Source organism: Diadema setosum, chromosome 16 (genome assembly GCF_964275005.1).
Source record: "Diadema setosum chromosome 16, eeDiaSeto1, whole genome shotgun sequence".
Taxonomy (NCBI): Eukaryota; Metazoa; Echinodermata; class Echinoidea; order Diadematoida; family Diadematidae; genus Diadema; species Diadema setosum.
In genome coordinates this window covers 9,057,228-9,069,694 of record NC_092700.1, presented here as the reverse complement: position 1 = coordinate 9,069,694, position 12,467 = coordinate 9,057,228, and the positions used below count along the sequence as shown (strand labels likewise).

The 12,467-nt window shown below is 37.6% G+C and overlaps 1 protein-coding gene across 1 annotated transcript in view; it reads left to right on the top strand.

Annotated features, from left to right (window-relative positions):
• The window catches only part of LOC140240266 (NPC intracellular cholesterol transporter 1-like), a 42,525-nt gene that overhangs the window by 16,565 nt on the left and 13,493 nt on the right, over positions 1-12,467 (top strand). The window contains exons 3-8 of the mRNA XM_072320051.1: positions 2,336-2,548; positions 4,376-4,611; positions 5,581-5,681; positions 6,139-6,302; positions 7,069-7,197; positions 12,241-12,423. Of these exons, the coding sequence (XP_072176152.1) occupies positions 2,336-2,548; positions 4,376-4,611; positions 5,581-5,681; positions 6,139-6,302; positions 7,069-7,197; positions 12,241-12,423 (1,026 nt within the window). The remainder of the gene's footprint in view (positions 1-2,335; positions 2,549-4,375; positions 4,612-5,580; positions 5,682-6,138; positions 6,303-7,068; positions 7,198-12,240; positions 12,424-12,467) is intronic.

Here is a 12,467-nt window from a genome sequence, read left to right as displayed (position 1 = left end):
TTTATCTTATTTATTTATTTATCATATTTTTTTCTTTTGGGGGGGGGGCTTGAGCTTTTGATTTTCGGCTCAGCACAAGTTTAAGGTTAAATCGTCTGGAAGTTTAGGTTTACCACATGCAATATATATGCACTCAAATTACTATATAGTACTCACTGTCCTACGCGATGATAAAGCTAACGAATTTGTAGGCCTAGTCAATGATGTGGTTGCATGGTAACCACCTTTTTCTATTAAAAAGCTTGTGTACAGCTGTATACCAACAGTTTTACAATCTTTACTAATGACTACTTTTGCAAGCATTTTTCTTTTTTTCTGGAAGCTTAGTGAAGTTTCTACCTAAAGGCAAATGCAGGAACAGTATATATTTCTTCGCTTGCACTTAAATGTGTGGTTTAGTTAATATGGCACATCTTGAAATGGTACACAAGCAGGCCTGACATAAGGCATGTACTGTCATTACTGTTTGAAACTAACACTGATGTTGCTCAAAGTGAGAGGTGATTCTAGGGTAAAATAAAAAACTGTTCATATTTGTTGATTACTTTATTTCATTCATGCAGGGACATTTTTGTAATACATGATAATTATGAACAGGAAGATTAGTTTATATTGATCTTAGAATTCTTTCGGTGCAAAGTCCTATTTCTTGGTATCTGGGATGTATTTGCAAGCCTTGATATACCAGTGAAAAGGAAAAGAAAAACAATTACATTCCTTCAAGCAAGGAATAAACAAAAAATGCCCTTTTGACCAAAAAAGCATGTTTCTTCTTCACAGAAAAAAAAAAATATTGAAAGTGTAACACTATTCATTTAAATCATTATAGATAATGGAGATCAATTTTTTTTTATTTGTGGCCCTAACAATGCCTTGAGGGAGAAGGAGTAAAATAAAGAATAGAACCGCAGTAGATTTCATACATATTTATTAATATTTTTATTTGTATGTGTTTTTTCCCCATGACCTGAAAGATATATATATATATTTTTTTTTTTTACACACAAAAACATCTGTGTTTTGTGTGGTACTGCAGGGCATTATGGGTGGGGTACTCTAGATAGAAACTTTCCTGTTCATCAAAAAAAAAAAAAACAACAACAACAACCAAAAAAAAAAAAACAACCCTTAGTTATGTCAATATTTATACTTGGAACTGCTGAATCTAAATGGCTCTGTGTAATCATAACTGTTGAATAAGCATTCAATCTCAAGACAAATGTCAAGAAATATCCTCTGGTGCATTTACATTATTTTTGCTCAACTGTGCTATGGCATGGGGGGGGGGGGCGGGGTGCTTGCCCTCTATGAAGGGCCCAACCCCATTTTTGTCTTTAGATTTTGTTTTAATTTGTTAAAGTAAATGCCTGGGATTGTTACTGGTATACTGCAGCAGTATAATAACCTGTTGAATAAATTAATTCTTTGTAAACCCCATAGCAAAAGTATGTGTAACGTCAGTTACGTAACGTCAGTTACTGACATGTTTACCTTTAAGTTTTCATAAAACATAAAGAAAATGGACTTATGTTTCATTTCATTTGGGTATTTGTAATTGATGAACCAAGGTATGATACCAGTACAAACAAATCACTCTGAAAGGTCAGAATTATGAAATATCACAAAACTATTCCTAATCGTGATTTTTCATGTGTAAACCCTATGGCAAATGTAAGCGTAACGTCAGTTACGTAACGTCAGTTACCGTCATGCCTTCACTGAAATTGGCATGGTGCTAAAAGGAAATATCTAAAGTGCACATTATTTTGCACACCTGTTCCTAAGAACCTAGGTATATTGCCATATTAAACACATAAAGTTTAGAAGTCAGGGACATGAGATATTTCCATTTAAATCTACACCATAATTTCCCATGTCCTTTTTCCGTAACGTCAGTTACCGACACATTTTCACTTGCTATGTGATAAGAAATGCAGTTTGAGAAAAAAACTTTCCACCTATTTCTTCATTCCCATGAACTCATTCATCAATGCTAATTACAAGCCCCGGGTGCTTTCATTCACAAAACTACAACATAAACAATTTTATGAAAATCCTTACGCGTAACGTCAGTTACCGTGGAATTGCCCATATGGTGATTCTAAAATGAAGGCTATATCATTAAGTTTCATTAAATATTTTTCATTCTTGACTGATTGTTGCTCTGTGTGTGTATGTGTGAAAAGACTCAGCATAGGATGTTTTGTTTTGAAAGTTTTGTAGCCATCCACTGTGTAATGATGCAAACGTGTACATTCAGTTAAAGCACTTTGATACATGCTTCCGCATCTATGCATATATTTGATTATGAAATAATTTCCATCCCTGCCCAAAGATTACAACGGATCCAGTGCAGCTCTGGTCCCCACCTGACAGCGAGTCGCGGCTTGAAAAGAACTACTTCGACGAGCACTTCGGCCCGTTCTACCGCACTGAACAGCTCATCTTGACCGCACCCAACCGCAAGCCATACAATTACACCAGAGATTTGCCCGTTACGACAACCATGGAGTTCTCCGGCATCATTGACCTCGATATCCTTCATCAGGTATGCAGAATAAGTTCCTTGTGTTTTTTTTTTGCAAATACTGTAAAAGCAGAAATTGTTTGCACAAGTTTGTTTTTAATAGCACTTTCATAGCATGTACTTGTAACAAGAAAAATAAAACAACAACAACAATCAAGTGCTTTAATTTCTCGTTCTGCTTGAAGTTTTTTTTTTTTTTTCTTCTTCTTTTCTGCTGATTTAATGCAGTGTGAAATGTGCAAGTTCCCATTTTACAGTATTTCAGAGATACATACCAGGCCAGTCAGAGCAGTTCATTGCCTGTAAAATTTCATTCCACAGAATGAGAGTTTCTTTCGTGACAGGTGAATGCACATTTGAATGTGAATTAAATATAATGACATGCAGTGGAAGGATATTACTAAATTTGATTATGAGAGTTCATTGAGGGCAATTTTTTTTCAAATCTTTTTAAATTTTCTCAACATAAAACTTGCCTGAGGATATATATGTACACTACAATACTTCAGAAGGAAATTCATGTCGAGGAACTTAGGTGGCAACCAATATTTTGGCCAGTATCATATTTCCTTGTCTGCATCAGTTTACTGAAAGGAAATAAAATATATGTTGCCAAGAGGGCAGGTGCTTGCTGCAGCAGTGTATTGAGTCATTGTCCAACACTTCTGCACAAACCTTCAAAATATAAAGCAACCATTGAAACTGGGCAACTCTTTAGGGGATCATGTCACATATAAATGTGTTTGTTTGCTGTGTTGTTTCCAGCATGACACGATTACAAATGGGTCGGTCTACAGTTATTAATGGGTGTAAAGTCGACCGACCCTTGATAAATCACAAAGCCTCACTCTGATATGAAATCGGTGCTTATTCAAGATACATAGCATTGACCTCAATGTATGGCACTTGAAGGTACATGTTGTAGTTTCTTTATTAAGGCCTTGTTTTTAGATTGTATGTGTTTTTTAGTTTATGTGGGGACTTGGGATTGTTTTGTTTCCCCAGTTGAAAGCAGGAAAGTTAAGATCTGCAGTGCATCAAATTACAGACAGCAGCCATAATTTGAATGGAATATGGTAGTACTCAAATTGTAGTATTCAGTGACGAGTTGTTCAAAAAAAGCCTTACAAAAATATTTCAAATTGCTTGTTCCTTATGTGCAAACTTGAGGCAGTGTGTTAATAGTTGATTTGTCTTTGAGCAAGTGCATTACAGTCAAACTTGCTCTGGCAACTATTAGACAGTCTATAACAACCACCTGCCTGAAAATCCTGAGCAAAGAAACTGTAGAGTTACAAGAATCTGTGTGTGGGGAACCACCTGCATACCGCAACCAGCAACCACAGATTTGGTTCTAGTAGAAAACCAAAAAGTCTGTTCAACGACCACCCGGCAGCAGAATGACCTGCTTGCTATAGCTTTGTTGGTTGTTGCATGATGTGAACTGTCAGTCTATAGCTATTTGATAATACAACCTGTGATAATTTGAAAGGCCAGGCAGTTAGCTATTGCACAAATGACTTTTATACGTAATTGCAGTGTGTATACAAATGTACATTTTGTAGTATCATGGTGTATGTGTACATGTCATCATACATTATATGGGCATGTACATCTCAATGGTGACTGCATTGAAACCAGGCTGCAATAACCTAGGTATAACAGCCTCATATTTTTTTTTTCCATATTTGTGGTCATTGCAGACAGGGTTTTAATACTGTACATGAAAAATTGCTGTTTTGCAGAAAGAAGAGGAACCCTGAGATATGTATTCTCACACGCTTTTCCAAACATATACCATACTGGTTATCGTAATCTGACTGAGATTCTGTTTGATTTCCTCCATAGGTGCTTGACCTTCAAACAGAAATCCTGAACCTCCAAGTGCCGTACGGCAACGACAGCTACATAACGCTGTCCGACATCTGCTACAAGCCCCTGGCCCCGCAGAACGACCACTGCACGATCGAGAGCGTGGTGAACTACTTCCAGAACAGCCATGAAAACCTCGACAAGAAGGCCATGGGGCCGTACGGCTGGCAGCTTGCCGCAGACTATCACGACCACATTCTCTCATGTGCGGGGTGAGTGAAAATCACACACTCTACTACGTCAGTTGATACGTTAAAAATTTAATAATTTTGTAGCATAAATTTTTGGGGGTTGGAGGGAGGCAGAATGTGCTGTCCACCGAACTAAAAGTGACAAATTACTACTAGTACTAAAGAAATATTTTGAAAGATTTATACTGTGTTACAAATGATGAAAACATACACTTTTTCACGGTTTGGTTCACCGTTAACTGTGCATGAAACAATGTGATTTTGAATGCCAATGAATTTGAAACATCTACAATGAAGTTGCAAATTTTTTAGTCCAATTGTATAGATATTATGTTTGTGTTTGTGACTGTGAAGACATTACATTTACTAGAACTGTTTAACTCTTTATGTGCCATGATGGAAACCCCCTGTGTGCCATGTTATTCTGAGACACGAAGGTGGTCATGCTTTGATAAAGAATTCTGTTTTCCAATTTGTATAACTTCTACAAATTTCTGTTAAGATGGGCATAATAGTAGGCAAAGTTAAAGAGGAATGCCAAGCTTTGTTCCAATATAAATTGTATGAAGAATCTGTTTTCAATTTTTCTTTTGAATGACCAGTTGCTGCATTACTGTAAAGGCATGGGTTTTGCACATAAAACCGTGACAGAAACTTAGAATGTACGGGCAAATCTAGTTGGGAACACCACTTGATAGTCAATCACCACATAGAATGCAAGCCGTATATGAAAGGAACAAAAGTACGAGAAGCGCTTTCATTGTGCTGCGGGATTAGCAGTGATTAGCGATTTATCGATCGGTTTTGGCGGCTTTGTTTGTTGAGCAGAATATGCGAAGTTGGCACGCCGTCGACTGAGTCGGACGTGCGAATGTGGCACATAAAGAGTTAATGCCCTTGCAATGAATTACCTTCCAAAGAAATCTAGCAATCACCGGAGTTGCCAGTTTGTTTCATTATGTTCTTGTTTGTTGTTATTTTATCCCATAGGGCTCCGAATTCACTCAACGACACCACCGCACTGCTCATGCCCTGTTTGGGGACCTATGGGGGACCGATCTTCCCATGGACGGCCCTGGGCGGTTTTCAAGGTACCAATTATGCAAAAACACTTCTAATAGCTCAAAACTTCACCTCATGTTGAGGTTAACTTACAGTGAGCCATGAACTCCAATGTGTATCTGGCGATGGTACGCTGTACAGTTACTGTAACTATCAATTTTCCTTTGGATTTTAAACTTCACAACACAATATCTTCTTCAGATTATTTGGTTGTTTGTTTGTTTGTCTGTCTGTCTGTTGGTTTGTTGCAATTTCACATTGCCCATGCCCTTTTTTGAGTGTACAGGCTACCCCCATCAAAACAAAGGTCCTGGCAGTTTCTCTCGTAATGTGTACATATATATCAACATTTTTAAATAATTTAATAAATAAAGTGTGTAGAGATAATTCTGGGACTTCCATGTTAGCTTCATTGATACAAAATGTTCATATAATGGGAGCGCACTGTAATCTGAGCCACCCGTCTTTGAAACGTCACTGCTGCAGGTGATAAGTACAACATGGCCGATTCTCTGATCATCACGTTTCCGGTCAACAACTACCTGGCCGGTGACCCTCGCCTGGACATGGCCATGGCGTGGGAGAAGGAGTACATCAAATTCGTGAAGAACTACAGCAACCCCAACCTGACCATCGCCTTTCAGGCTGAGGTGAGGATGGTATCCCTGACATTTCAGAGTTGACCATCAGATGGACAGTCCCTTTCTCTGACGATGGCAGCCACCTCCTGTTATCATTTACATGTTACGTAGCTTTTGCAATGATTAAAGGGATTTTTTCGTTTTGGTTGAGATGATGGTTTCAGATTTTAACTTTTTTACAAGATCATTAGAAACCGCTTATGAAATATTAAAGAGCATATAATTCTAAAAAGAATTCAAAGTTTATATGATGAAAATCGGTTTTGAAATGGCTGAGATATCCAAACACTATATAAAACAAAGTGATCCTAATAAAAGGGGGGGGGGGTCCTACCTCTTATTAGGACCTCTTTGTTTGGATATCTCAGCCATTTCATAACCGATTTTCATGAGATAGACTTTGAACTCCTTTTAGAATTATATGCTCTGTCATGTCATATTTCATGAGGTTTCATAAGAGGTTTCTCGTTAGCTCAAAAAAATGCTAGAAACCTGAAGCCCCCTCTCAACCAAAACTATACTGTCCCATCAACAAAATTATAAACCCGATGATATCTGATAGGAATGGAATTGCTGTCTCAAGTCAGCGACCTCACACATTTCTTCTCATGGCTTCTGAAATAGAATCTTTGAGGCAATGACAAGGTCTTTGTTCATATACTTTACAGTTGTGTGTGCGTATATAAATGTATAAAATTGTTGTCAAGCCTGGGAAATTCTTTATAGTTGTAGTGTAAAGTAAAGTAATGTTTTTGTGTGTCTGCTCATTATACAGAGATCAGTGGAAGATGAAATTAATAGGGAGAGTAGTTCGGACGTGGTGACCATCGCTGCCAGCTACATGCTCATGTTTGCCTACGTGACCTTTGCTCTCGGACAGATCAACAGCTGCCAACGCCTGCTAGTGAGTTTCTTGGTCATTTTGATATAATGTAGCATGGTGTGCCTGATGGCATTCTCCCTCAGAGTGCAAATAGATAAATGAATATAAACACACACAAAAAGAAACATGCAAAACCAATCAGAAACAGTGATGGTGGTGATGATGATGATGATGGTGCTGGTTATGATGATGATGATGATGGGGATGATGTTGATGATAATGGTCATAATGATGATGGTGATGGTGATGGTGGTGGTGGTGATGGTGATGGTGGTGGTGATGGTGATGGTGATGATGATGATGGTGATGATGATGATGATGGTGATGGTGATAATGATGATGATGATGATGATGATGAAAAGGGTAATGATGATATTCACAGTTGTTACTTTGAGGTTGGTTTTGCAACAACTGATATCATATTTTTAGAAGTGGTGAGAATTGTGTCAGTCTATACTATGGTGGAGTCAGGCTTGTCTGTGACTGCCTTTTTGCCCAGAGTACTTAAGTTACACAACAGTGTGTTCAAACATACCTATTGGCTGATTTAATCCTACCCCTTATCTCCTTCCAAACGTAATTTGCTTCTTTATTCTGAAAAGATGCCCCATTGATCCCAAAGCATTAGCAGGGAGACAAATTGACAATATTGGGATATCAGTGATATTTCACTTTGTTTCTTTGACCCAATTTAAGCATCACCCTCCGCTGCATTTTTGGGATGAAGGAACTTTTCACCACATGACTGAATTTGCGGTGTGTGCATTTGAATAATGGTTGTAATAGTTTGGTGAACTTCTGTATAATTTCAGTATCTTATTAAAGGGATTTTTTCATGGGTAGTCTTGTTATACATAGTCTGCAATTTCAGACATGGTATTTTGGTGCCAAATCCCCACCTAAGGAAAATGCAGTTATTTTTTTTTTCTGTGTGACCAGCTGTTTGTTCATTGCAATTGGTTTGTTCGTTTGTTTTGTTTGTTTTCTGCAAAAATGGTAAAACTTCACAATAGAAGTATGGTGACTTGGATTTACTATCTACGTTAATGTTGTACCCAGAGCTGTCTTTCAGAAATCAGAATATGAGCCAAGATCCAAAGAATTTTTGTTCTGTGCATATTTATGCATGTTTTATTGAGATAGTCAAGGAGAAATTACTTATAAACAAATCTTCTATCACTCGTGAGAAAACACCAATCAGATAGAAAACCAAATGTTTTTGTACTGACCAAAGTAGGCATACATATGTACATGTACGTTTATTAGTGTGTAGACTCCGTGCCCTTTCCGTGTGGCTAATTTCCCACTCTCATGCAGTCTAAACTTGAAATCATATCCCATCCTCATCAGTAGTACTTCCAACTTGTCTCATCAGATTTCCCTAGCAACCATTTTTGTTGTAAATGGAAGGCCACAATAAGACTACTTGTATCATGGCACTCTTCTCTCATGCTTCACACAGTTTCCTGTTTGGCACAGATAATGTCAGCAGTGATCTCCAATCACCACTTGCTTTAGGCACAATTAATAGCTGACTGCATACAATGTGTCTACAGCAATAAAATCATCTGAGCACCCTCAGTTTACACTGTATAGGTACCCATATAAAATTGCTAGTATTTACTTTATGTGTGCAGTCACAACTGTCAGGTTCTCAAAGTATTTTGCACCACCACCCCCATCCCTCCCTTATTTCCTCTGGTAGTAAATTGTACATTGTAAATGATGAGTTAGAAAATTATCTCTAGGAACAGTGTACATATTTAAACATATAATTTAAAATGTAGAAAAAATACACTGTTTATAAGCACACAAAGTGATGCCTTGTAGAGTGCAGTCAGTACAATGAAGCAATTATTGTCTGTCAGCCTTGTGATTCACAGTCATATGTACAGTATCTCAAAATTATTGACTTACAAGTAAAATGTACATGTTTCATATATCTCCCCCTCTTTTATGAGAAAAACAAAGAGCAGCCAAAAGAATAAGTGGACTATTAAGTACAAATGTAATTCGAAAAGTCAAGTATTGATTTCTGAGCGGGCGGGTTGACAAGTCTTTCCTCGTTCATGTCACTACGGTGTGCCAACTCCTGTACTGTATGTGTACTTGTAGATCCTCACCATTTTTATCTCATGTTGTGATAAGCCACGAGATAAAGAAACTGCCGTCATGGGTAATTAACGTGCTTGTTATCAGACAAGGTGATTTTCACTCAAGACGTTGATCTTTGGCTCCTTGGTCGTAATATATGTTATTGTGATCTCATCATATGACACATTTATTTTGTCAAATGATTAACTGCCATTTTCATTCTCGGAAAGGGGAGGGGGAGGTTTTGATGGGCTGTTAAACTCATCATAGTTTTGTTTATTGAATTATACATGTTTAAATAGCTGTTGGTCATGAAGTCTATAAAGATACTGTTTGCAAGTACATACTGTACATGTATGTACTTCACATGAAAGATCTCAAATACAATATACGTGTTGTACATGGTCAATAGATTACGTATCAAAGAAACTTATTGTAGTTTTGTTTCCATTACAAAAAAAAAGGTCTTGCTCATCGTCATTAAATTGTTTTGTACTATGATGTACAAAACTGTAGTTTACACATTGTATGACATCTGGACATTTCTTGTGATGACATCACAGTAATTGTAATGTATAGACATGACAAGCTTCATAAACATCCTGATGCACACATGTCTGTTATTAAACCCACTGAAGACTAGTCCTGAGTATACTTGATCAAGTGTTTATGGGAAATGTGTGTTGTACGGCAATCAGTCCATCCTTTACGGGTTAATCTGTTAGTCCGTTGAGGACTACACTTTAGAGCTGAGTTTGCTATGAGTCTGACACGCATTTTCCATACTACCATATATAGACACCTGCCCGGGTATACTCTGGACTACCCATGTAGTCTTCAACAGGTAAACTATCATCTGCAGAATTCAGTACATGCTTTTCTCTATCTTTTGTCCTTTTTTTTGGGGGGGGGGGGGGAGGAGGGGAGAGGGGAGAGGGAGATTTTTGCAATGGCAGGTCATAGTGTGAATGAATACAATGACAACACAACAGTCATACATGTACAGTTGTAGACCCAGAAGACAGTTTACATGGGTCTGTAGAACACCTTGTAAATGATGAATGACTAAACCAGTGTTTACACGGTCACAACCTTTCCTTCCGAAAGACTGCTTGTGGAGGACAATGTTGTTGGACCTGTTTGATGTCCTTCACCCCACAATGTGTGCATAAATTTCTGTTAACTTTGCGGGGAAACATTGCACACACAGTTAAGGAAACGAGCAGTCCAGGAAACGTACAGTTGTAAGAAATCAAATAAAGTACACCTTGTAGCTCATAACACTTACTCAATACTTTGAGCCTGTATTAATAATACACTCAGGCTACAGTTGCACAGTGGCTTAAAGATTAAATTTTGACACCCATGCTGAAAAGCATTTGTAGAGCTCTGTTTGCTGACATCAAGTAATTAATCATCAACCTGCTTGCTTTTTTTTTTTTCTTTTTTTTAAAGACCAACTACATTTTTAATAGTTCACTGCAGTGTGAAGGTGTATTAAATGTAGTGTGGGTTCATACTGTTTGCTAGTGATGGGTAATTTTGCACATAAATTTGTTTGTGTGTACATGTCTGTGAGTGTACAAGACTGCACTGTACAAGTTTGTGTGTGTTTGTGTGTCTGCGTCTATTTATGTTCATACAGTAGTTATTACAGAATGAAAGCACTTGTGCATTTAAAGCGATAAGGACTTTGATCATCACTCCAGAGTTACAAAACCATGTAGTGCCAGTTAGATACTGGTCACTCTGACACACATGTACAGTCTGTATGTTCAAATTTTTGCTATGTACACCAAGGACACCAGGCCACTTTTGTGTTTGCCTTTGTTCAAGGCTCTGGTATCTTTCTTCAAATACATTTTTGTATATTTCCTGTCAAAGTATCCGTATGACTTGAATGAAGACTATACATTGAAAGCCCCTGTGACACACTGTCTCCAACACATACTGTACACACACACACACACACACACACACAAAAGCAAAACAAAACAAAACAAAAATTGATCATTATCCATGTACCTGTACAGAGTACTAGAACAGGGTCTACTTTTGATTTTAATTCAACTGGATAGACATGTCTTCCTTTCTCAGTTTCTCTTTGCCCATCAACATTTTTTGTTCTCCTTTCCCCCTTTCATACGCTCTCTCTTGGTTTCTCTATCATTTTCTTTTTCTTTCTTTCTTTCTTTTTTAAACTAGAGCTTTATCTTTCCTCAGTTTTAAAACTTAAACAGGAATAGGGTAGATTGTGTATCAGTGTATTCATTTCTGCACAACATTGTTGTTGTTTTATAGTCCCTGTTCTGTGTTTAAAGAACACATACATTGTACATTTGTGGTTCGCATCATCATTGCATTAAATCAGATCAGCAATTCTATAAGCAATGGATTCATCTTACCATGTACAGCATTACCCATGTTAAAGAGATATTAATGAAGAATATATGAACTTGGTATTCATTAGATGGAATACAAATGGAGTGTACCTACTGTAAAATGGTTCAGATTTTTGGATTCATACTGTAGTTTTCCCTTTTTAATATGGATGGAGGGACAAGCTACTGAATCCCTGACTTCCTGCTACACATATATGTGTGCATTTCATTACTTTGAGTCCAGATTGCCTACGTTACATTAATTTTTGGCTTTGCCAAGTGATCCAGTTTCCTGTTGGGATCTATTGGGTCTTTTTTTTTTTTTCAGAGATGAAATTGTATACATGTATAGGAATATAGTTTCGCTTTGCAATTTATTGATAGCACTACGCAGTCGTGCACAATATACGATTTCTTCTGACCATTAAGTTGGTGCATGTCAAGTGTTGTCAGGGAAAAGATACATACTATGTACTCATATTCTTACTCTAGTACAAAAAAGATATGATTATGTTTCATTATCTATTGAAATTTGTGTACAAGCTGTACGAGTGATGAATGTTAACTCATGTCTCTTTGTGTGGTACAGATCGATTCCAAGATCATTCTTGGTCTGTCTGGTGTCATCATCGTTCTGATGTCTGTCAGCTCCTCCATCGGCGTCCTGAGCTGGGCAGGCATTCCTGCCACCCTGATCGTCATCGAGGTCGTCCCCTTCCTCGTCTTGGCCGTCGGTGTCGACAACATCTTCATTTTGGTGCAGCGCTATCAGGTAAGGAGGGACTTGCATAATACTCTAATTATGAAAAAAGAAAA